Source organism: Dendropsophus ebraccatus, chromosome 4 (genome assembly GCF_027789765.1).
Source record: "Dendropsophus ebraccatus isolate aDenEbr1 chromosome 4, aDenEbr1.pat, whole genome shotgun sequence".
Classification (NCBI taxonomy): Eukaryota; Metazoa; Chordata; class Amphibia; order Anura; family Hylidae; genus Dendropsophus; species Dendropsophus ebraccatus.
In genome coordinates, this window is record NC_091457.1 from 43,624,797 (window position 1) to 43,650,693 (window position 25,897).

At 41.0% G+C, this 25,897-nt stretch overlaps 1 protein-coding gene across 3 annotated transcripts in view; it reads left to right on the forward strand.

Moving 5' to 3' along the window:
• Window positions 1-5,008: 5,008 nt before the first annotated feature.
• MYRF (myelin regulatory factor) overlaps window positions 5,009-25,897 on the forward strand; it is a 105,374-nt gene continuing 84,485 nt past the window's right edge. For 2 of the 3 annotated variants that reach the window (XM_069965698.1, XM_069965699.1), the window contains exon 1: window positions 5,009-5,436. In XM_069965698.1, coding sequence (XP_069821799.1) covers window positions 5,391-5,436 — 46 coding nt within the window. In that variant the 5' untranslated portion in view covers window positions 5,009-5,390. The remainder of the gene's footprint in view (window positions 5,437-25,897) is intronic. The other variant, XM_069965701.1, reaches the window with a different exon arrangement.

The window sequence follows — 25,897 nt, forward strand, 5'->3', positions numbered from 1 at the left end:
GGCGTTCCTCCCACTGGATCCGCCCACTGCACGGAGCGGGCAGACAGTGGTAATCATTGCGGATGGTTCGGGTTCGTACGAACTCGGTTCGGACCATCCCTACTTATAAGTATGCACATCTTATTGTTATCCTTTTTTTTTTCTTTTTGAAAAAAATTAACTAGAAGGAATGATGGTCTCCATATATCTCAGACAGATATACTGAATGCAAATTTTCCGCTTAAAGTCGACATCATCCACCCTTGATGCAGTGTCCTACTGCGTGCCCTTCGGGACTGAAGGATCAGATATTCAGCCCTTGTGTCAATGTGAATTTCTGATAATATGCTTTTTTTTAACATTGTATTTTGGAAATCCTGTTGTGTTACACAATGTTGGACTGTTTGCAGATCCTAATTCACTTGTATCGGCCCCAAGCATAGTATTGGAAACATTCTAAATAGTGGGAAGGGCCTGAGTTGGCACAGACTCTCTCCCCAGAGAAAGGTGAGTTTAGTGGGGAGGGGGGCAGTGAGAAATGTGCAATCTTCTTCCTTCCATCAGTTAGGCCTCAGTGCTGGGATCTTTTGGGTTAATCAACTTCTGTGGAACCTACAGAAAGAGACAGAGACTGTGGGGAGAAGTTGCACATAAGCCCTATAACATACTAGCACTCTTCAGGACTTCAGACTGGGCTTAGAGATTTTGTGACTGGCAACCAACAAATTACCCGAAAACCTGCACTACACAGTAGGAATTGCAGCTGAGTTAGTGACTACTTCCTACATAGGGGGATTCTGCTTGGAACCAACCAGTGAGCATATCCTACCCTTTAGGGAGATAACAATGGGACTAGAGTTTTATCAGAGTGCTTGAGTAAAATATAGTGTTACTGAGACCCCAATTTCCTAACTCCTTTCCTTAAGCATTAGTCACTGACTATGTGCTACAGCCACATATTGGACTTTTGTAATTACTGCATCTTCATTTTATTGTAAAAGTTTCCCAAGCTGCAAAGTATAATAGACAATGTTATTTTATCATCCTACTGTATCTGTGTTTGGCGTATGTACTCCAGTAACACCAATGGCACCCCAGATTCCACCTGTTAAGGACCCTAACTGGGTGGTAAATTATCAAATAAACATATACAAAAGACAGCTACTAGGTGATGATGTCATCCCGTGGGTCACAGGAAGTCAGCTGACACATCGCAGACCACTTTCCCTATGACATCAAACACTGTAATTTTCTATGGGTCAGGCTGGTGATTGTATGACCCAGTTACGGTAATAAAATGCAACAGTGCTGGAATAAAACAAATGGTGGTGTAGGGCTAAGGATGGTGAGTTCTGTATATAAAGAGAGACTTTCTAATAATGGACATTATGGTATTTTAATCATTATCTGGACAATGAGGAACTTGACTTGTATAGTATAATTTTGCAATTAATAACACAATTTTTTATTAACCGGTGGCTGAAGAAGTTGGATGTATCCCCAAGGAGTCTTGGAAAACATGGATACAACCACCAGTATTCAAATTCGGAATGAACAGACTCGAGCATCCTTATGTTGCACTCTCTAATGATTACTTTTTGCTACACATGAACTGATGTCAATAGCATCTAACAGGAAATCCTAGTATATAATGCTGGCCAGTACAGAGTATGTGATGCAAGTATTGTTGTATTGGATTTTCACATGCCTGAACAGTTGCTCAGCCAGGAAATAAGCAGGACATAATGCAATCTACCTATTTACATGGTCTGGTGTTTCTGACTACCATGTATCTGTAGCCAAAAACATATCTGCATCATGCACCACTGTTAAAAAAAAAATGTCTACCATAGGGACAGACTTCATCCACCAGAACCAGGGTGCTGGTTGGAATTCCCCTCTGTGGCACCCGTCATGGGCAAATAGGCCATAAGCACAGGGGTTGTCTTTGTAAAACATTCCCCTTTGATATCTGGCATATGTGTCCATTTGAGGACAGATACAACCCAGTACATTTCTAAAGTAGCAAACACCTAATATGGTTGGGTCCCTCTAAAAAAGGTGCCATCAAGTGGCCATTGGACTAAGGGCCCTATTCCATCGGACGATTATCGTTCTGTTTATCGTTAAATCGTTCGAATCTAAACGATAATCGTTCGGTTGAAATGCAGTTAACGAGAAATCGTTGATCACTTTATAAGACCTGGACCTATTTTTATCGTTGCTCGTTCGCATATTGTTCGCATTGAATAAGATGTCATTAGGTCGTTCACAGTAGATACGAACGCAATAGCGAAGAAGAAACGATCGCAAATACGATCAAAAGTAACGATTATCGTTCCATGGAAATGAGTGAACGTTTTCAGGTCTTTCGCAATAGCGGTCGTTTGAGATCGTTAATCGTTAACGATTATGCGAACGATAATCGTCCGGTGGAATAGGGCCCTAATACAGTTTAAGCAAATATATGCTAGGACCCCACATTCATTTCTATAAACTTTGCTTGCCACAAACAGATCAGTGCATACAGTATGAGGCTATGTTCCAACTATGGGATTATACCATGAAATGACTGCATCTATTGATAATGACGGCTGCATATAATGTTCATGAACGTTATTTTCGACCATCGTTATCAATAGACTGACATTATTTTGTGCTAAAATCCTTTTGTGGAAACCTATCCTGTTTGTGTGGTTCTTTTTTTTTTTTTTTTATTATTACTTGCTGCAGGTATGCACTTCGGGTGCAAAGGGTAAAAATGTGAATAGTGACTGCAGCTCTTAAAGGGGAAATTCTTTTATTTTTTATTTAATTATTATTTATATATTTATTTTCAAATCAACTGGTACCAGAAAGTTGTATAGATTTGTAATAAAGTAAGTGGGCACCCTCTGAATGCTAGTCACCTAAGCAATTGCATCACGGGAGCTGAGAAGTATATGTTTTAGCCATGGGCCCAGTTATAGTGGCTGTGACATAAAGATGTATAGTATAATAAGCTATAGATGCCTAATAAGTGCCTCTCAATTCCTTACTAAGGGTTCTGAATTTGAACCCTACCCTTATTCACATTCTGGTCAGTATTCTGCATCAATATTTGTTAGCAAAAACCAGGAGCGGATCAAAAACACAGATGAGTTTCAAATCTTTCCATTATATAATTTTTTTATAGTATTGACAAGAATACTGCCATGTGAATGAGGCCTAAGGAAAACCTCTGCATGGCGTTCATATGTTCTCCTGTGTTTATGGAGGTTTCCTACTAGTATTCTGGTTCTTTCCACACTCTATTAAAACCAAACTGATAGGGTAATTGACTTACTATGAAACTGACTCTTGTTTGTAAAGAGAATTAGACTGTGATGCCCATCGGGAACAAGGATGGTAATCTCTGTGGAATATTATTCCACAATTGGAAGACAAAGGACTGTGATTGGAGACAAAAATGGGTAGAATAGTTTTTTATTACACAAATCAATTATCAGCCGTATTTGACAGATTAACAGCCATTAGGGTGCGTTTACACAGACAGATTTATCTGACAGATTTTGGAAGCCAAAGCCAGGAATGGATTTGAAAAGAGGAGAAATCTCAGTCATTCCTTTATGACCTCTTCTCTGTTTATAGTCTGCTCCTGGCTTTCGCCTCAAAAATCTGTCAGATGAATCTGTCTGTGTAAACGCACCATCAGGGGCGATAATTTGTGTAATAAAAGGCACAATGTCGGCTGATCGTTGTCCTTCAATGTCTTTCAACATGTTAAAAGACAAACCGCTAGGATAGCAACAGTCTGCTGCCGTCACTCTGTGTAATAGGAGCAGCAGCAGCAGACCGCCGCTATCCCCTATGGGTTACCCGGGCAATTTAAAGATCTCCAGGGAGCCCTCTCGCAGCTCCCCACAACCCCCACCCCTGCACTTACGCACTTGCTGTTGGTGCGTTTAATACTGTCGGCAGGGAACGAGGAGCAAGCAAGCGCTGACCTGGTTGGCCCCTGTAAGTAGGGCCTTGAAGTTAGTCAAATAGATACAGAGGATCCCCAGCCATACCCAATGCACGTTTCACCTGCAAATGGCTTCTTCTAGGGTTGGCTCCTTTATGCAGCTTTATGTGTGATGATGTGTAAATAGGAACTAGTGACATGAGGTTTTATACTCACTAGCTCACTGTTTTGGGTTATTACCCTATTCCTCCAGTATGACTCTGCTTATCATTGGATACAAGGCTTTTCCACCCTCTTTTAAGTGTATTTTTTCTGTTGTCACCAGGCTCCACTGCTATTTTACTACTAGATGCTGCCCCATAAGAAGTAGAATAGACATTGCCACTTGATCCTATGATTTTATTCAGGTTAAATATTTTAATACCATGAAGGAAGCTCTTAGATTTCTTTCTTTCTTTTTTTTCTCTTTTATAAATTTTTCAATTTCCCAACAATGGACAGTTAGCAACATGAGACAGTCTCCAAACAATAAGAGAGTAGATGTAGTATTATACGACACACACAATGAAAATTAACATGTCACATCGGTAGTTAAAAACAAGAGGAGGTGGAGTCCCACCATTAACCTCTACTGCTAGATTTAATTTAATTATTTGGTGTTACTGTTTTACTTGTACCACATTTTAGCCTTTTGTGTCTATTTCAAAATGACATGCCCCCCCCCCCAAAAAAAAAAAATTATCGAAGTTCAAACGTATCCAAAAACCTTTTTCTAAAGCCGACATGCAAAAATTCAGGCGAGCATGGTGGAAACATAGCTATTCTCTTTCGCACATCATCTTAATATATGATGAACATGCCTTGTGCCACTTTTTAGGAAGCAGAGTTTAGGCACAGATATTTTTATCTATCCCCCCAAGTGTTTTTGCTCCACATAAAGGACATTGCACAGTGCTTAAAAGATAAATACACATCTGCTTCACTACTATGTGAGGTTTGAGATATATCCCAGAGTATCCAGTAGGGGGAGGCAAAAACATCTTGTTGGAAGCATCCTCCCTGGGGAAGGAGCAGTAGGGAGACAAGTTACTATACTAACCCTGACACTGCCCAAAGAAACAAGAGAAGGAATAGTTCTCAAGGTCCCAGAGAAAGCAGAGTCATGCCGCATGTCTTGCTACTTTAACATAGACATTTACTAGAGTCTGTGTTAAAGACCAAAAGTCTGGAGTAAGGGGAGACGTCCTTCCCTAGAGGCAGAGGGTCCCAGCCCTGGGAGAAGTCACTGGACAGCTGAGGTCCCTGCACTGATCCTTCCCTAGTGAGGAGCAGAGAAGTGTCAGCAGCCTCACACCTTACTGAGAAGACCTGCTGCCTGGGACTGGGCAAGGCGAATAATCTGGAGCTTCATGGCAGCTTGGACTGTACACTCCTAGGACTGTGGGATAACCTCTAGGACAGAGCCATGGAAGTTGTAGATGAGACGGAGGCTTTACAACGCTTCTTTGAAGGTAAGGATGACACAGACCCCTGAAACTGTAGACTTAACCATGGGATGCTTAGTATTAAGGATGCTTACGCAGAATAAGTTTGGTGTCGTAGATATATATTCATAAGTTGTATCTCTTGCCTGACGTCCATCGATAATTGTAAGGAAATAAACAGTTTAATATGAATTCAATATCAGACCATGTGTCTGGTGGCAACATTCATGAACGATTATTGTTCACGTTGGTTTAAGCAAAGAATTGTAAAGGTAATGACCTACCGGAGTCACCAACTATCTTAATATTAAATTCATGAATTTATGAAATGCATCTGTGTTGATCGGAAATGATGGTCAATTCAAAAGCTAAATCACACCTGTGACCCGATTATGTCATTTGTCCTTGAAAATCGTATCTCTATAAGTCACATGGGCAGATATCAGAATTATGACATCCATTATTATGTTCTCAAAGGACAAGCACCACGACTCCCGTAATGACATGTATATCGTACCTAATTCTATTCCGCTTAATAGTCCAGAGGAATGCGAGGAACGACAAAAGTTATATGGCGTTGTTTTCATAGTTAAAAGATTATGATGGAAGTGGTGGCTCCCTTATAGTTATGATAACCTGGTTCAATATACTATTCTTATGTGTTTGTTATTTTAGCATGTAAGTTTTTTTTTACTATAGCTTTCCATTTTTTCTTACCTATGATATATACTTTTATACCGGTTTCATGGTTAGAAATTGCTGAATGTTTTTGTAATGAAACTTGTGAATTAGTAAAGGGTTAATCTAGAAAGAGCCACTTAGTTGACTAAGTTAGAAAAAAAAATGGCCACCGGTTCACAAGCGAAAATATTGTAGGGTCTCAGTCCCACCTTTGTTTTTCCAGTACGTAGATAAGGTCTTCCCTGACCGCCAGGTGGATTTGTGTTCAGTAACATATTGAAAAGTTTAATTTTACCAGTAGAAATAGGTACGAATTTAGTTGCAATGTTATATTTTTTGCTTATTAGAAAATTAATAAGTTTTTTTTAATTTTTTTTGCAAATAAAAAAATATCTTTTTTTTTTTTTTTTATTCAGTCTGTCATAATTAAATATGTTTCATGACAAATATTTGGGTGTAGAATCACTGTAACTTTGTAACGTACTTTACGGTCGGGCTAGTTATCATATTGCACACCGTCAGGAAAACATGGCTAAGTTTTTGTTGTCTTTTTTTTTTTTTTTTTGGACCAATTGAACCAGGAAGATTGAACAGCAGATACATAACATGACATCCAGCCACCTAAACAGATTCCATATCAAGCAATAGAACTGATATTCAGTTACAGAAGTCTGCCATGTGTGACTCTTTCCTTGAGTCAGTGCTAGACAAAAAAATAGTTCCAACATTTTGGGGGGTGGAAGGGGGTTCCCGTAAAAAGAATCAATAATTCCATAGAAAATAAATTATTTTGATTATTAGATAAGTAGTACTTAATCTATCTATCTATTTATTTTAATTTTAATAAACACTGTATGAAATTTTTAAGTGAGGTATAAACAAAGACTGAAAAAAAAAGTATTCCTTTTATTGTATATCACACTTTAAAGGGGATATATATATATATATATATATATATGTAATCTATCCACATAACACGTATTAAGCTCCACTTGCTGTAGTTGCTTCATCTACCTATTAGCGTATTGTAGCGTGCACTGTGCTCTATATATGTCATAGGGCATTCTGCAAGGTACATAATGCGCCATTTTGTACTAGTCACAGTATTGACTCATGGCCTTCATCATACATGGAGAATCTATAGATCTTTCGCAACAGGAAAATACCATTGTCTTCCCTTGAATGGGACTTTTGTTGCAGGATGATGTTTTAAAAGCACTACCTGATGGCTTATAATGGATTTATGTCAGTGCAAATAATTTTGACATATTTTTCTATGATAATAATTCTTTTATTTACAGTACATAGTTCCAACATATTTTCCGCAGCACTGCTCAGAAGTTGTTGCGTTCCAAATCGGCGTGTCTTGGAGTCTTGAGTACCTGGAAGAAACCCACATAAGCATAAGAAGAAGAACATATGTGTAGATGTTGTTCTTGGTGGGATTTGAACCTAGGACCCTAGAGCTATAAGGCACCAGTGCTAGCCATTGAAATAATTTAGAAAGAAAACTCCTTTAATTTCTTTAATCTGGTACTAATGGGACACAGTTTTGTGGATTACCAAATAATTGTAGGCAAATCTATGAAAAATTACTTATTTTGTAGAGAGATTTCCGCAACAGAAAAAGTCTCGGTACTCGGGCTATTGCCATAGAGCATGGATAGTGCATGTGCCGACCTGCCATTCCAGTCATCCAAGAGAGTTAGGTTGTCATACTCAAGATGACAGGATGTCCCAGAGGTTGGTTCCCCAATGATCAGACTCTTAGATTAGGGGAGGAGAACCACAAGAGAGACAGTCCCAAATGTAGTTGACATAAAATATGTAAATATCACTTTAATCTTCATCAATGGAGTGTAATATTGCTTTGTGTTATATGTTTTTTTTTTTAGATTCTGAGTTATCTAGGTTCTGAGAGCATCTAGTCTCAACATATCATCTATCAAAAAAATTAAACACCAATAAAAAATAAACATACTCATCTATCTTGCTAACAGTCCAGTGCTACAGCAACTGCTCTGGACTGCCTGGTTGAATACCCCCAGGCACTGTACTCACTGCAGGATACAAGCTAGATCCATAAGTCTTTCCTGATATGTTTTATGCTTCAGACCGTCCACCATTTTTGTATCTTTGGACTGTTTTATTTTATCAACATTTTGCAGCTGGATGCAGTATTCCAAATGTGGTCTCACTAGAACTCTATACAGCGGGATCACATTCTCCCTCCTACTGGTTATACCTCATTTTGAGGCATTTTAAAGGGGTTATCCAGTGCTACAAAAACATGGCCACTTTTCCCCCTACTGTTGTCTCCAGTTCAGGTGCGGTTTGCAGTTAGGCTCAATTTACTTCAATGGAACTAAGTTTCAAAACCCCACCCAAACTGGAGACAACAGTAGGGGGAAAGTGGCCATATTTTTGTAGCGCTGGATAACCCCTTTAAGACTACCTGTAAACCCTTCTCTTCTGAAGTCTTAGCTAACACAACTATATCCTTAGGCTACGCCGGGTACTAGGACCCCCACCGATCTGGAGAACAGAGGACAATTGTATGCCAGATAAATGGGGTGTACAGCATTGTGCTCATTCTTTATTGGCCTTCTGGGTATTTCTGTGCAATGAGCTCATGGTAGCTGTCAATGGTTATCTGTTCTCCATTTTGGTGTCGACCCCCACTGATCAGCAGATTACCCCCTTTTTGTTTTATAGTTGTAATAGACTCTGTATAAAAGCCTTATTGGAAGCATTATACAGTATATGGATCTGTAACATTGTCACTGTATATATTATTTGACCACTGTCTGGTGGTATTAAAGTGTTAGCCAGGAATGGACTATTAACAAAGAACAGGTAAAAAGGGAAAGACTGACATTTCTCCTCTTTTAAAAACAAATAAAAATAAAATCTGTCAGATAATCGGTTGGTATATTAAGACCCTTACTGTCAGGGTCTGAGTGCTGATAGACATACTGTATATAGACCAGAGAAGCACGTGGCTGTTTGCTTCACTCCCTGTCTCACCTGTCTGTCTGACTCATTTCATTATAAGCCTATGGGGCCCATTGCTGAGAAGAGAAGCATACAACTAGGTGCTTCTCCCTATATATGTAGAGCTTGTCAAGGCTCTCAGTGCCGAGACTCCCTCCAATGTAAACTTTTGATATCAATTTTTTTTAAGAATGTAACGTAAGAAAGACTATAAAGCTGTAGCCTAAGTATAACTATTTTTATATTATATTATAACTGTTTATGCTTTCTGTATGGTATGGTGACATTTACACTATATGACAGCATACCACATGGGAACCACCAAGATTGTAACACTATTCCTTGTATATTTGGGAAAGTGGATGAAAGAGTCACAACATGCCTCCTGTATACTCCACCTTCAGCTGAAAAGAATGGAGCTGGATTACCCAGATTTGCAATGGAACCCTTCCACCCAATTGCATTTGAGACTTGGCATCTGCTCAGGTTTGCCTGGTGCTGGTGCCCATCCTGCATATATAATACACTGTATTTTAGAGCAGTTGGTACGTAATGAGAATGTTCATTATTTGGTTAGTTGTTATCAATTACAGGCATTATTCCTTACGCTATTTGCATTGCTGGTCACTTTTACCATTGACATCAATGAAGCACATTATTATACTTAAAACCTTTATTTTACATTGTGTGAACATAGCCCAAGTCTGCAAACCCTTGCTATGCAGCAGTACCAGCTTTCTATATGAAATGATGCAGGTGCGTGTGTATGTGCAAGTGTGTGTGCGTGTATGCGTGTATGTCGATCAGCAAATTTCATTTGGAATGAAAGTGAAAGAACTTTGACATATTGAGATATTCAGTACAATGGAGTAACTTTGCTCTTTTCATATCTACGAGCTTCATAAAGAGGAAGTAAAGTTTTAAAATAGATAATGAAAATCTAAACTTGCATTTACATGAACCTATTTGCTCCACCATTTTCCACCGTAAGGGCCAGTTCACATTGAGCAAAAATGGCAGAGAGCTCCGCTGTGGAATCCCGCAGTGCTCAGTGTCCTGCATTGTCTGAATGGGAGGGCGCGAGCCTCTGATACCTCCCCTACCCATTTAAAGAATTGACTTGCGCGCACCCTCCCATTCAGACACTGCAGGACACTGAGCATGGCAGAATTCCGCCGTTTTTGCTCAGTGTGAACTGGCCGTAACTGGTGATAACCGGTAATATAGCAAATATATAGCTAATATCTGCATCATGTATAGGGTTGAGTAACGTAAAGAGGTTTTCTAACATTATGATTTATTATTATTAACGTTATTTAAATGTTTCCCACACAGAACCTGATCTACTACGAATCCAGTGTGTAAGCGCTGCCTAGTAACAAACATCTTAGGGTCGTATTGTACAAAACCATTATCGTACGTTACAGCTGATAATCAACATACATGCACAATGTCGGATGATTATTGTCTTTCAGCATGTTCTCAATACACAATGACGAGCGGCAGCAGCAGACCGCCGCTGTCTTCTATTGGCCCCCTGGACGATCTAAAGATCGTCTGGGCAGCCTCCCACCACTCCCCCGCTCAATGTCTGCACATGAATAGCACAGACAGCGAGGAGGAAGCGAGCGCTGAGCTCACAGGTCGGCACTCGCTTCCTCCTTAAGTTCAGTGGCAGTAAGGATCATCTGGCCCTTGGTGAAATTGATGTCAGATGGCCGATATCGTGAAATTGTCCTTCTCTTCCTATTAGGCCTTCCTAATCACAATCTAAGGAAATACATGTACGTCATTGCACAAGCACTTGGGAAGATCTCATGTGTTTCTGGCATTTTAGATGTTATTTGTGCTTGGAAGCTGCAGCTTTACCCTTACTGCTGCACCACTAAGGCACAATGCCATAAGCCTATCCATCAACCCTATTTATAAGATGCCTTCCTAATGGTAAACTAAGAATCTCTTTGCCCCCCAGAATTGCTGTGGGGGTACAAGGTTGAATCAGATGCCATACTTAATATACCAGAAAAAAAAACGTGCATATTCACTCTTTTTAGTGTACCACCATTCTGCCAGACCAGATGTAGGAAGTTTGGTATTGCTATTGGGGTTCATGGTGAAAGAGGACAAAGTTTTGGTTGGTCCTATCCACTTAATCCTTTACAGAACTCAGATAAAACTTTGCATTTATTCAGTTCTTCATAAAAAGTTACAGGCTGCAACGTTTCTGCCTCAAAGGACCTTTCTTAACCCAAACAAACACGTGGGTTCGGGTTTATTTACCCAGAAAGCCCCCATGGGGCCAACAACTTTGCCTCTTGTAACTTTTTCTGAAGAATTACCTAAATATTCCATAAATAAATCTGAAACTCTGGTGTCCCAGATTTCGCTCGGAAATATTCAGCCGTCAGCTAATGAAGGTGTATGGCCACCTTTACTTTACAAGTTTAAGTTTTTGACTAGGTGGAAGGCCACACTGAGATGAGCATGGAGGAATATAAGGTCCACAGGACAAACCTTATTTGATTAAACTCTCCAATCTGGTGGGAAGAAAATCATCAGTTCTAAATGAAAACTTACTGTACCTACTGTAATCCTTGCTGTATATTATATATAAAATAAATAAAAAAAAGATAAATGAAGACTAGTCACAGTTGATCCATGACTAGTAAGTTATGCAAACATTTTACAGTTAGTAGCGAGAGTTCATATGCTTTCTTTTTCACGAAGTAGTTTATGTAAATTCCCATCCTAGGGAGATTTTCCTATAAATGTAGAAGGGCTGTCAGAGTCTGACACAGTTCAGGTGTTCTCTGGGATATGAGGTCGGAGCGGCTGTGTTTGGGAATGCAGGTTGTTTGTGACTGTTTATAGTACCTGACTGGCCGCATCATATTGTTGGAGAGGTGCGAGGTGAGCTGGGATGACCCTTGGCTGGCATTTCAATAGAAACTGGGCCCTCTATAGGGGAAGAGTTACGGCAGTCTGCAAATATGTGGCATCCCCAGCTCTCAGCTAATTTATGAGATAAGAGGTTGTTAAAAAAAAATGGGTATTGGAAAAAATGTTTAGAGAAAAAGAGGAAAGTTGGGGGAGGTGTATGGCGTGGATATTCCAGGAGAGGCCATGTGTACAAAATGTAACCCCTTCATTCCATAGTCCGGCTCTAACACTAAAACTTCTTATCTTTTTCCTGCTATTTAAAAGTTTCCAAGTTTAAACACTATGAAATAACATGGAATCAGCACAGATTAATGAAAATCTCAGTGCCCGTCTGGGTATATAAACCATCTAAATCATAGGTTGTTTATAGAACAAAAGCTAGCGGGTATTTTAAAGGGGATTTGTCAGATTTGATGAAATTCTCTGAAGCCAAGAGATTTAAACTTTGGAGCATAAAAATATCTCCAAATTCCAACAATTCATGAAGGGTTCTGAAGTGATTTGGCCCCAAAAACAATGGCTGGAATTACTAGGGAACTTACAAAGTGGTACCTTCTAAGGAATCCCGGCCGGAGTGTATACGCATAGCAACACTCTGGCCGGGATCCCTAGTGGCATTTCCGCAAAAAAACTGACATGTCAGTTTTCTGCGGCCGCAGAAAACCCTGTCAGGGCACACAATGGAGCGTGCGGCTCCGGCCGCACGCTTCATTGTAAGCAGCGGGGAATTCGAATGCGGCTACACACGGATGCGCCTGCATCCAAATTCAGTGTCAGTAAGGATCATCCGGAACGGCCGATGTGTTACAATGTGGGAACATAGCCATAGGCTGTATCCATGTTTTCCTGGTCTGCCTAAGGCTGCATCCAACTTTTTTAACCAGTGGTAATCAAATGTTGCATGCTCGAGTTGCGCTCATTTCTAGTGTCCATCCATGGGTTAGGTTTATGGGAAACAAGCACATTCCCTTAACAACAACCATAACAAGACCCTGTTGAACCTTCTTTTTCTTATATGACCTGTGCTGCCTGCTGTCCGTAAGAAGTTTATCATGTAAGAAATAAAAAGATGACTTTCCTTTTAAGTTTTTTAATAGCAGCTGGATGACAATATTGGGAATTGGCAACTTACTCCATATGTTCCCACAATCTCGTGGAATCTTAGATAAGAGTAAGCAGTTGCTTTGAAGCCGCAGGTTTTCTCTTTGGCGGTTTTCATTGTACTGCAATCTGCTGCCTTAATGTTTGCTAAATAAGTTATTAAATTATAAGTGACCTGTACACCTTCCCCGCAGCTGCTCACAAATCCTCATCTTCTCGGAACTGGTGGAAAAATGGACATCACAGTCTCTCTTGCTTTGTACTTTCTTTTGTTCTTAGCCCACTTTGCAAGTTCTGTGTTTATAATGCCTGTTTAAAAGGTCATCTATGATTGATTGCCCTTTAAGAATAATGGTCCCTTTACACGGAGCGATTATCGTTCACATTTTGGCAATAATGACTGCATTTGAGCAATAATCGGCTTGTGTATACACTGTGTACGATCAAGCATCGAGCGATAAATCGTTCAGCGTGATCTTTCAACATGTTCTAAAATAGTCGTTGGTCGTTCGAAGAAAATTAGCAGATCGCTTTGTCTAAACAGACTTTCAACAAATCACCCTATGTGTGAGATGGGCTTAAGCAATCTTAAAACGATCGCAATAACACATTTTTCAAACGCTTTATCGTTCCATCTAAACACTGATCGTTATAAAAAACACATTGTTACTTCGAAATCGTTAATCGTTCGATTGCGCAAATTATCGCAACGTGTAAAGGGACTATAAGGGCCCTATTACATGGAGAGATAATTGGCCAATTGGCTCCGTGTATTAGAGACAACAATCAGCCGATGACAACGATCATCGGCTGATGGTCGATTTAGGCTTGGACCTAAAATTGGTGGGCGCCAACTGTGCATCACTATGTGTAATAGCGATTAGCGGCCGATGGTTGACGATTCCCCAAACTCCTGACACCTTACCTCTCACCACTCCCGGTCTTCTCTCCTGTGCTTCGCAGCTTCCCGATCCCGGTGGCAGCAGCATCTGAGCGGCCACCTGACACCACACAGGCTGCAGCAGAGCACCGGAGAGAAAATCGGAAGCGGGGTAATAGGTCCTGTAAATAGGTCCAGATTGGTGCTCGCTTACTAAAATATTACCTTCTTTGTAATAATTCTCAAAGGGTGCTCAGAGGATAGACAGATCATGATACAAGAAATTACTAGGTTCACAAGACTAAAGCTGGCCACACATATTAGATAGCAGTGGTCCAACTACTTGTTCATCTATCCTGCCTGATAACTCAACCAATTGTGCATGTGCTTTCAAAGAAGAGAGTCACTGGTGAAGGAGTATCTCCCCAAGAACAAAAGGATCAGGCAATTGAAATCTGACAGCCCGATCCTTCCTTTTATTGACATCAGAGAAGCTTGTTCAGCCAACACTTATCTTTTATATAGATAAAATGTATAGTAAGCTTGAGTAGGATGTCTGGTCTCATGATGCTGCACTATTCACAAGTTTCCTCTTATATTGAAGAATGTATAGACGTTTTCATTAAGATGCCGATAAGTATCATTTTCTATAAATACCCCTTGAATCAAAACAATGCATATAGATTTTATACTGTTTAAGCGGTTATATTGACTATGTAGTAAAGCATGAAGAAAATATTAACCGTTGTATAACACATAACAAAGACTCATATTTACAGTGTTGCCCCTCATTGTTCTCTACATAAAAGCTTATTGATTAAAGGGAGAAAGTGGCTAGTGCAATATCCCACTATGTATTACTTGTCTTTATTCATTGGTTGTTGGATGTAAAAGCTTTATGTTTTGTGCCTTATGTCATGCGTTTTACATTGTTTGCACTTTATTGTGTCTGTTGTTTTAGGCTATGTTCCCGCTCTGTAAGACATTGGCCGCTCCGTGACTCGACCGGATGATCTCTACTGCTGCTGCACACAATGGAGCGTGCGGCCGGAGCCGCACGCTCCATTGTGTGAACTAACAGGCTCCGGCCATGATTATTACGAAACTTATGCAGTGGGAACATGGCCGTACATGGTGTGCTATTGTTGCATTGTTAATATGTCCTTGTGCATTTTTATTTCAGTTTTGTGCATTTAAAGGCCAAAACTGCAAGCAGAAGGACTATGCACATACTTTGCCAGAAATGAAGGATTGGGAAAGACCTAAAAGGTAGCACCCCGGCTTCTGAGGGAAGAAATCTTGTTTGAACCAGAGAGGGAGAATAGTAAGAAGGCGTGTGGAGCAGCCCAGCTCTAGATTAGGTTTCTTGACTTTTGGGTACATTTTGAGCTATGTAATAGGATCCATTGGGTTTTGGGTTGGGCCTAGTCATCCACATAGCTGGGACAGCCACCCCTCAGATTAAGGATTGTAGAAAACATAAACAGTAAGTATGGCAAGTGCCAGAAACCCTGCCAGAAGCCAGTTGTTGTGAAACCTTTAGTGGAGAATATATTGTGGACTACTATTAGAACAGAAAAGTTGTTAGAGAAGAGAGAGGAACCTTTTTATCCACCACAGCAGGGATAGGGAACCCTCCAGATGTTGCAAAACTGCAATTCCTATTAGGCTGAAATAACCAGAGCTTTAGCTTTTAGATTTTTCCATTTTTTTTTTAGGTTTCCCATCCCTGCACTATGGCCAGGACTGGACTGGGACTGAAATTCTGCCCTAACATTGCAAAATACAGAGGCCCACTTGCTGTCTGGTTTATGTTAAAAGGGTACTCCAGCGAAAAATGTTTTCTTTCAAAGAAAGTGCTAGAGATTTGTAATCATCTTCTGTTTGAAAATATCAAGTCTTCCAGTACTTATCAGCTGCTGTATGTCCTGCAGCAAGTATTGTATTGTTTCCAGTCTGACAAAGGAACTGTCCAGCAGTAGCTTTTCCCCATAAAAACACAATACTGCTTTGAACAGTTCCTGTCCTCCTGCTCTCCACTTCCTGCAGGACATACAGAAACTGAAAGTACTGGAAGAATGGAAAATTTTACATAGAAATAAATAACAAATCTCTGGCACTTTCTAGCCCCAGTTGATTTTGAAAAAAAAAAAAAAAAAGTTTACTGAAGTACCCCTTTAAAGGGAAACTAAAGGATCCTACTTACAAACCTGCTGATATATACCTGTAACTATGGAGCTGGATCTTCTTCTGCCCAGTCCTGTCTGCACTTCACAGCCTTCTATAACCAGTGATTTACCAGGCTGTGAAGTGCAAGGAACATTGTGTAGAGAAAAAGGAGATTGGCCCACTCAGCACAGCAGCCTCTCTGGCATTTGCCCGAACTGCCAGGTGACTAGTCCGGCCCTGACTACAGCATATGTCTGCTTCAGTCACCTTCTTGATTACCACGAAAGATGGTTTAGAAAAACAAATGTAGAAACAAAGCAAAAAACTTTTCGTTTGGTGGGTTTACGTTTATCCGTTGATCTGACAGCATTTCACTCCGACCCATTGACAAAGCACTAAAGGGAAATGAATCTTTAAACTAATCCTATTCAGTGGAACAGTTCAAAGCTTCCGGCGCTTCAACTGGGATGCTAGATCGCTGGACAGGCCAGATAATGTCATCCAGCCTTGATGGGTAATGGAAAAGAGTATAGGAAAACTGATGCATCAGTTGTCATCAAAAGAAGGATGCCAGACCACCTGATATATGTAAACCTACCCTAAAAACACTAAGATCCACAGGGATCAAAATAATGTTGGACACCTCAATTACACAAAAATATATCCGTAATGAACAAAGCACAATAAAAATCATACAGACATTATAAACAATGAGAAGCAATACAAGACACCAGTAGGATGAGGGGACATGTATTGAATAACCAACGTTGCAATTACATATACATATGACACATGGCGGATGGAAGCCGGCAAAAATGAAGTAAATGACCCTTAGAATGAAAAAAATGATGTTATACAGGGAAGGGCAGGGAGCAAAGGAAGGTAATGGCTGAGAGTAATGAGTAACAGTAATCAATGTTATGGGGCTCGAAAGCCAAATACAGCCTCAAATGTATATAGCATCTCCCTTATTGCTCACCCTTCAGTGCTACCTAGCTGCCGGGCATCCCATATACCTATGTAAGAACCATGCTCAGTATACAGTATAAGGTTAAGTCACACAACGTAAATTTTATATTAATCACAGCCATTGTTGCTGATTTGCTGCAGTCAATAGAATCCCGGCTGGAGTGTTAACATATAGGGCGACATGTATCAACACAAAAAGGCGTACTTTTTTGCGGAAAGGGGCGATTTGCGAATTTGCCGAGGAGGGGGTGTGGAGGGGGCGGAACGGGAAGGGCCCCTTTCAGGTGGCGTAAGTTTTCGGCTGTGCGCACCGACGCACACGGGATTTATATAGAGGCAGTCCACCTCTACATAAATCTCCGTAGCGCCGGAGATGCGGGGACATTTATAAGTCCGGCGTAAAAAATGTCGGACTTAATAAATGTCCACAGCGAAAACAGACATGTCAGTTCACAGTATGGAAAGTGCTGCTCCGGCGGCACTTTCCATTGTGTGCTATGGTGAATTGGGATACGGATGCATATGGATGCGCCCGCATCCCAATATAGCACAAATGAAGTTCGTCCGGCCGGATAAGTCTCACTGACACTAGCCGTTCTGTGACACGGCCGGGTCACAGAATGGCTGGTGTCTTACGCTGTGTGAACCCGGCCTAACAATACATGTATTTGTATACCTGAGTCTGCCTAACTGTATCAACCAAAGCATGTGTCACGTAGCTTTATAAAGACATCATATGAACAAACAATACAATCACTTACTATGACATTAGCCATGTTTTTTTCACAATCTAAACCTTTTTTGTTTTTTAGCTAGCGCTCCTTTCTTGAAAATTAAGGGGGTGGTTCAAAAAAAAAATCTTTCAAATCAAGTGGTGCCAGAGACTTGTAGTTCACTTTTATTAAAAAATATTCTGGTACTTACCAGCTGCTGGATGTCCTGCAGGAAGTGGTATATTCTTTTCAGTCTTAGACAGTGCTCTCTGCTGACACCTCTGTCCATGTCAGGAACTGTCCAGGGCAGTAGCATAGAAAACCTCTCCTGCTCTCCAGACTGTAGACAATACACCACTTCCTGCAGGACATACAGCAGCTCAAAAGTACTGGGCTAAGTTGACCATAAAATTGTTGTTTATTGATCGTTGTATGTAGACATTGTTCATTCATCTACTGGGATCAGAAAAAGTAAACGATCGTAGTAGCGACCATAATTACGATTGAAACAATTATTATTCTCTGTGTTATGGTGGACGATTTCAGGTAGTTTCCAGAAGCGTTCCCAGAATCTGCGCAAACGTTGTCTTTGTCTAATAGAACCCTTAGTTGCTTTAGATTGCAGGCTAGACCTGTCTGAACTTCATCCAGCATTGGAGAATGCATTTAGCTCTTCCCAGTTAGACACACATTACACATACAAGACATGGCAGTGTTATGGGATTTATGCTATCTGCCATACGGCTCTATATCTTACTCCGCAGATGGCAGCTGTGATAAGATAACGGACATTTGTGTTTTGTGACTTGAGCCGAGCAAATGTCTTTCTGTTTGTTCATTTTATTGGATTTTCCTTGCTAGAAAAACAGAGCTCTATTTAAGTATATAGTAAAGCCATAATCTAACATTGTGGAATAACAGAGGTTGGGCTTTACAAGGCGTGCATGCTAGTAAAACTGTGATCTGTCGCTGCTGGCAGGTTAAAGGGAAACTAACGGCAGGATAGAAGCATCTCACCTGCTGTTATGTCCCCATAGCATCCTCAGGGCACTGATCCGTCCCTCCTAATAAATATTCATCCGGAGCTTTGCAGTGAGGAGTGCTGGAGTGACATCACCAGTGTCGGACTGGGGTATCTAGGGCCCACCAGAGGAAATAATCCTGGGGGCCCAGCAATGAAGAACAAGTTAGAAACAACATGTCAGTCAGTGTTTGTGCAGGTTCTAAAGCTGGTGGGCCAATCCGACACTGGACATCACTACAGAGGTCCACCACAATATTCATTAGGGAGGAGGGCTGGCCGGGGCGGATTGGTTCACTGAGGGTGAAGCTTACCTTCATCCTGCTGATCATTTCCCTTTAAGTGTTCAATAGGCCCTGAGATTGATGGGGTTGATGGGGCGGGCTGCAGAGATGTCCGCCCTGCTGCGTTTGTCTGCCATAAAAATACAGAGCAGGGATCCGCAGCAGATCTCGCTGCGAATTCGCAGCAAGAAATCTGCTTCGCATCTGTTACGTGTTAACGCACCCTAAGGCTGGGTTCACACTACGTATATTTCAGTCAGTATTGTGGTCCTCATATTGCAACCAAAACCAGGAGTGGATTGAAAACACAGAAAGGATCTGTTCACACAATGGTGAAATTGAGTGGATGGCCGTCATTTAATGGCAAATATTTGCTGTTATTTTAAAACAACGGCTGTTATATTGAAATAATGGCCGTTATTTACCGTTATATGGCGGCCATCCACTCAATTTCAACATTGTGTGAACAGGTCCTTTCTGTGTTTTTAATCCACTCCGTATATGCACACTGAGGAATAGGGGAGGAATTGAAGAGGAATCCGCTCTTAATTTCTGCTTGAAAATTATCCCGTAAAATATAAACAGAGCAATGTCCCATTGTGTTCAGTGTAATTTCTGCTCTGTTCTTCACACTGCAGAATTTCCAAGCAGAATTTTGTGCAGCAGATCCGCTTTCTGACCAAAGAATTGACATGTCAATTCTTTGGGCGGATTCTGCTAGAGGAATCTTATAGGGCCCTTGCACACTATGGAAATCATGTGGATAACTTGACATGGATTCCGTGCGTGCTTTTGCTTGATTCTCCGCCATTCCCATAGGCTCCATTCTATGCTTGGACAGATTGACATGGCACTTTAACACTTTGACATATCACGGAATCCGCGGCAAGTTATTCGCATGATTTCCTTAGGGCCCTTGCATACTAAGGAAATTGGATAACTCGCCACGGATTCTGTGTCTTGCCCACGCTCCCGCTTGAAGTTCTGTCGGTCCCATAGGCTCCATGGTCAGGCGGATTCCGTCGTCCGCCCAAAAGAGTGATATGTCAATTCAAAGTGTCAAAGTGCCATGTCAATCCGCCCAAGCAGAGAATGGAGCCTATGGGACTGGTCGAGAGTCAAGCAGGAGCGTGTGCAGAATCTGCATCAAGTTATCTGCATGATTTCCACAGTGTGCAAGGGCCCTTAGTGTGCAAAGGCTTATAGAAGTCAATGGGGGCTTAAAGGGGTTATCCAGCACTACAAAAACATGGCCACTTTCTTCCAGAAACAGCACCACTCTTGTCTCCAGCTTGGGCAGGGGTTTTGCTGCTTAGTTTCATTGAAGTGAATGGAGCTTAATTGCAAACTGCACCTGAACTAGAGACAAGAGTCTCTAAAAGAAAGTGGCCATGTTTTTGTAGCACTGGATAACCCCTTTAAATTGTCCTTGAATTCCACTCAAATTCTGCTTCAGAGCTAAATAGCCAAGGAATTTCAAGCAGAAACCTTTCCTCTTCAGTTCCTCACCTATTCCTCTGTCTGAACATACCCTAAGCGTGGAGATCCCAGTGGCGTAGTCCATTTTTACAATGTCTCCCGGTTCCCGCAATCAGTGCTGGTTTCTTTCTGGGCACTTTGGCCCGCTGTATGCACTGGAGGTGGCAATTTTATTAAGGTTTTTCTTTTCTTCTTTTTACTCGAGTGCTGGCACGGAGATCACATTGCCCGGTCCATTTTTCAAAATGTCTCCTGGTTCCCAAAATCGATGCCTTCCTTATGTGCACTTTAACCGACTCCATGCACTGGAGGTGGGCCTAGAGCCCCCAGTGTAATGATATCCCCTCCCCTCTGTGACACAGCCAGACTTTATCCTAATGGAGCCGCATTATCGAGGGGAGGGAATACCATTACACTGGGGAGGGGGGGCGAAAAGTGAGTCGAAGTGCACATGAAGACACACCAGCACCTATCGTGGGAACTGGGCATCATTTTGAAAAATGGCGCCACCGGGATCTCTGTGCCAGCACCGACCAGGGAGTATAAAAAAAATAAAAAAAAACACTAAAAAACTAGTACATTTGCTTTAACAAAACTAATGCACTAAGAGAGTGGAGAATGGTCTATATGAACCAGCTGAACCACCAGATTCCAGCTTTTCTTCTCAGAGGCCCTTTGGAAAATGAAATTTACAATCTAACCGGTTACTATAAGCAATTCCTTCACTTTTCCTTTGGCACATTACTTCCTATTTCCATTTCATCCATTCCATTATATTACAGAAAGTGTTTTTCATCTACTAGTCATCATTGCTACAATTGTTTTTTAATTCTTTATTTCCAGTTTCAAAAGAACAACTTATAAACATAGAACAAACTTACCCCCTAAAACATAGGGAATACAAAATCAATACTGTAAAAACAACAATACAAAGGCAATGATGGCCCCACTTTCCGCACTAGATTTTCTACCTAAGATTGTCTGTAACTAACAGGCCCTAGATATCCTATCCAGAGAGTTCTCCAGCTACAAATTGGGATCTCATCCAGTTTTTACATGTTTGGAGAAGGATCCTGTTGCTTAGTGCTCAGATAAGTAATAGCATTGACCTTGTGTAGCTTCTTCTCTACTATAGAAGGGGTGTAGCTATAACGCTTCCTTCACACATACAGTTTTTTGTGCATTGTTTGTTCAGCTTGTAAAAAAAAAAATCAATGATTTTTTTTTTATAACAGTATAGACCTTAAAAAACTGACTTCTTTTTTTTTTTTTTTGGGGGGGGGGGGGGGTCGAAATGTTCCTTCACTCTATTCTTGTGTTATTAAACAAGGTACCTCTAAATGGTAGACAACTCATGTAGCATGAAATCCATAAAGAGTGACTTTACCATGCGCAGTACAGTCATGATGAGTACTGTCTTAGTCACCAGATCATTCTTCTCTCTAACAGGTAAGATTGGTGCCAGTTGTGATACGGTTGCCAGCTGTAAATAGACTGTGCTGAGATTCCATTGCTCTGTAACATACTCCAGGTGTCTTTGTTTGATGTCAATGTCTAAGGAAATAGTGAGTGTATACAGAGCCATGATTGAAGACGCTGCTGACAGACTATTACTTTAAGGGTCTGGATGCCTTGCACATTCCTTTGTGTCATGGATGTCTCCTAGGATGTAAACATTGTTTTACATTATATTCACCGAAAAACTTTCTACAATTCAGAAGACATTTGATTTGTTTTATTTTCATGTTTTATGCAATTTTTTTTTTACCATTTATTAAGGTGCTTGCAGATAGTAAGATACATCCCTCTTTGTCTTTGTATGAAACTGTAAACCTTGCTATAAATTACATTGTGATTCTGCATAGCTTGTAATAAAAACTTTCAGCCCTTGCCAAATGTTCTGGGTTTCTTAAATCTCCTCTTTTCTGACAGCCAAAAACATGAATGTTTTATTGCTAGCCTGATGTCAGATGGGCTTCATGTGCCCTCCATAGGAAAATACTCTATACCCATGTCCACTCTTAAAGGAGAAGTCCAGCATTTTCTAAAAGCCGGCAGCCTGTGGGGAAGGGGTGAAATTGATTTCAGATATGCACCTACCTCTCCCCATGTCCGCAGTGAGCAGCTGGAGCGGCTATGTGACCCCCGCCGGAAGTCATTTTTCCCTGAGTTGTGATGACGTTACAACTTTAGGGAAAAGGCTGAAGGACTGGCCGCTCAGCCAATCATTGACTGGAGCAGCATTCCGCCCCAGTCACTGGCTGGCTGAGTGGCCAGTCCATCAGCCGGGTCATGGCGTGGACACCCTGGAGATCCTGGAGCCTAGCAGGGGTCCCACAGCAAGTTGTTACTTTAAATCAATGTCCCCCCCACCCCTTGAAGGCTGCTGGCTTTCAGAAAACGCCAGACTTCTCCTTTAATTTCTTCTTAAAGGAGATATCCATGTACACATGTAACAGAGTTAACAATTTGGTTTGTAAATGCATGTAGATAATTTGTTACACCTCTGCCTGTATATCTGTATACCTTTCCTCCTGATCTGATATTCGGCAACTGCATCTGTGGAGGCAACCTCCAAACAGCCATTTTGTATTCTGTTATATCATATTGTAACTAATGAGACCTGTGCCTCAAACTCCCTCAGAGTCACAAAAGCTTTCTAAGCGACCTGGATGCCCAATGTGCAGTTGTCTCACTCTGTGCCCAATGTCATAGGGCAGGAATGTTTGCCTGGACAACCCATTTGAACCCTGATCTGACTTTCTTTGCACACACATGACATATCATCAGTCAGGTCTAATAGGTTATCCGGCGGAGCATCCTCCAGCACTCTGATAGACCATTCCAGCCTTCTAACACCAAGGTGGAGATGTGCGGCCATGTGTTTTTAGTTTGACACTATTTTTTTATGGTCTTGTGACCATGTAAGAGGTTATATCCAGACGGTTAAATAATCCTCCTGCTGAATAATGGAAGGTCAAGCAATGATTTTCATATTTGCATTTGCAATGTTTGAGCAGCCAAAAGCAATGACATCAATATGTTTAATGTTCCGATCCAATCATCCTTATAATCCTGAGCTCCAGGGAAACTTTTTTCCTAGTGTAATGACCATGTACAGTACCCAGCCTTAAAGGGGCTGTCCAGACTTATAAAAACATGGCTACTTTATCCAGAAACAGCACCTTTCCTGTCCTCACCTTGGTTATGGTTTTGGAACTCTCTTCCATTGAAGTGAATGAAGCTTAATTGTAATACCCTACACAACCTGGGGCTAGAGGGGGTGCTGTTTTTTGCAAGAAAGTATCTGTGATTTGTCTAATCTGCATAACCCCTTTAGCGTTTGCATTCAGAGGTGCATAACTAGTTCTGCTAAGGAGTGGATAAAATCCAAGCAATGCTCTGTGAGCTTAACTCGCAATCAGACATTGGCGTGTGACTGGCTCATCCTGTTTTTTCCAACTATATACATTAGCTGGAACATGGAGAAATTATGCACTTGCGCCTGGTGTTGTTCCCAGTTGTAGTCTGTAAGCTCCAACGAACAGGTCTCTTATACACTTTGGGGGACATGTATCAACGGGCGTACAGGTTTTTTTTGGCGGAAAGTGCCGATTTGCGCATTATTTTATTCGCAAATGGCCGATTTGCGAATAAAATATTTGCAAATCTGCACTTTCCGCCAAAAGACATGCCGAAAACCTACTCCAGTCCTCAGCTGGCATAGGTTTTCGGCTGTGCCCACCAACGCGCACGGGATTTATGTAGAGGCAGTCCGCCTCTACATAAATCCCTGTAGCGCCGGAGATGCGGGGACATTTTTAAGTCCGGCGTAAAAAACGTCGGACTTAATAAATGTCCCCCTTTGTATTTTTATTTTATTTTTATTTATTCTAATTATTTAACTGTGTATTATGTAACCTCTGTACTGTAATAAATAAATATTATTAATAACAAATACATAGTATACAAATAAATAATATTAAAATACTATTAATAACAAATATTATTATTATTGTTATACAAATAAATAATATTAAACAAAGTGGACTACAGAATGCTACATTTAGACATTTGTTCTGCAGCTCCTCATATTATTATCTTACAGAGCATTGTCTAGACCCTATGACTGATAATTTTAGGTCCAAACCTAAACCAACGATCAGCCGATGATCACTGTCCTCGGCTGATTGTTGTCTCTACTACACGGAGCGATAATTGGCCCAATGCGGCTGAATATCGCTCTGTGTAATAGGGCCCTAGGCCTGATCTCAGTTCCCCACTGGTTCACCAATAGTGAAAAAATCTTTATTGGAGGAATGAGTAATGGACAACAAGTTTCAAGGCATATAGCCCTTCTGTCATATCACTCCTAGACTCCATGAGTAATATGACATATGAGTGATCATTCCTGATTTTGACCTCAGCTTGGTTCCTGGATGTAACTCTGCTTTGGTTTGTATCTTTGGCTGGTACCATTCTGGCCCACGATGCTCTGTCAACATTCTGAGACGTTCAAAAGCTAATAAAAAAATTAAATAAAAGGCATGGTAAAGACTCGAGTCATCTTCTTCAATAATCTATTCATCCATTGCCACATGTTTATCTCGGTTTCTTGCACTGATAGGAAAGTGTAAATTATGGGAAGACTTCAGGTCATTGCTCTGTATTCTTTGGCAGTGAACACAGTTGCTCGGGTCGCAGCTCTTTAGTTGGGCCCTGTTTTCATTTCACACATTCTTCAGCTTCTGGATGTAAAATTCATAGGATGGTGTCATCCGTGAGTATTTATCCAGAAATTACATGGAGCTTACTGCCCCTTGATAAGGCTGACAGTATAGGTCCTAAATATAGTATCATAAAAATATTAATAAAATATATAAAGGCAGCACAAGTTTTTTTCTACTGCTTTTCTTTTTCTTTTTTAAATTTTATATAAACTATATATGTAGAGATTTTCTTATACTTTTGGCCATATAGCCCCCCCAGTTATTTATCTCCCCTTTGAAGAGACCTTAAAGAAGAAGTTCACAAAAAATTATTATTGGCCCCCCGGTAGGCACTGGCTCATATACTCACCGCAGCTGATCGGTGTCCCACGGTGCTGTTCAAATCTGGCACGCGCTCACTTCAGCCTCTGCAGTGACTCGGAAGATTGAACGTCGGAAGTCACGCACTTCCATAGAGAATGCATTAAAGTGCGTGACAGAAGAGTCACAGCAGGGGCTGATGTGAGTGCGCGCCGGATTTGAACGGC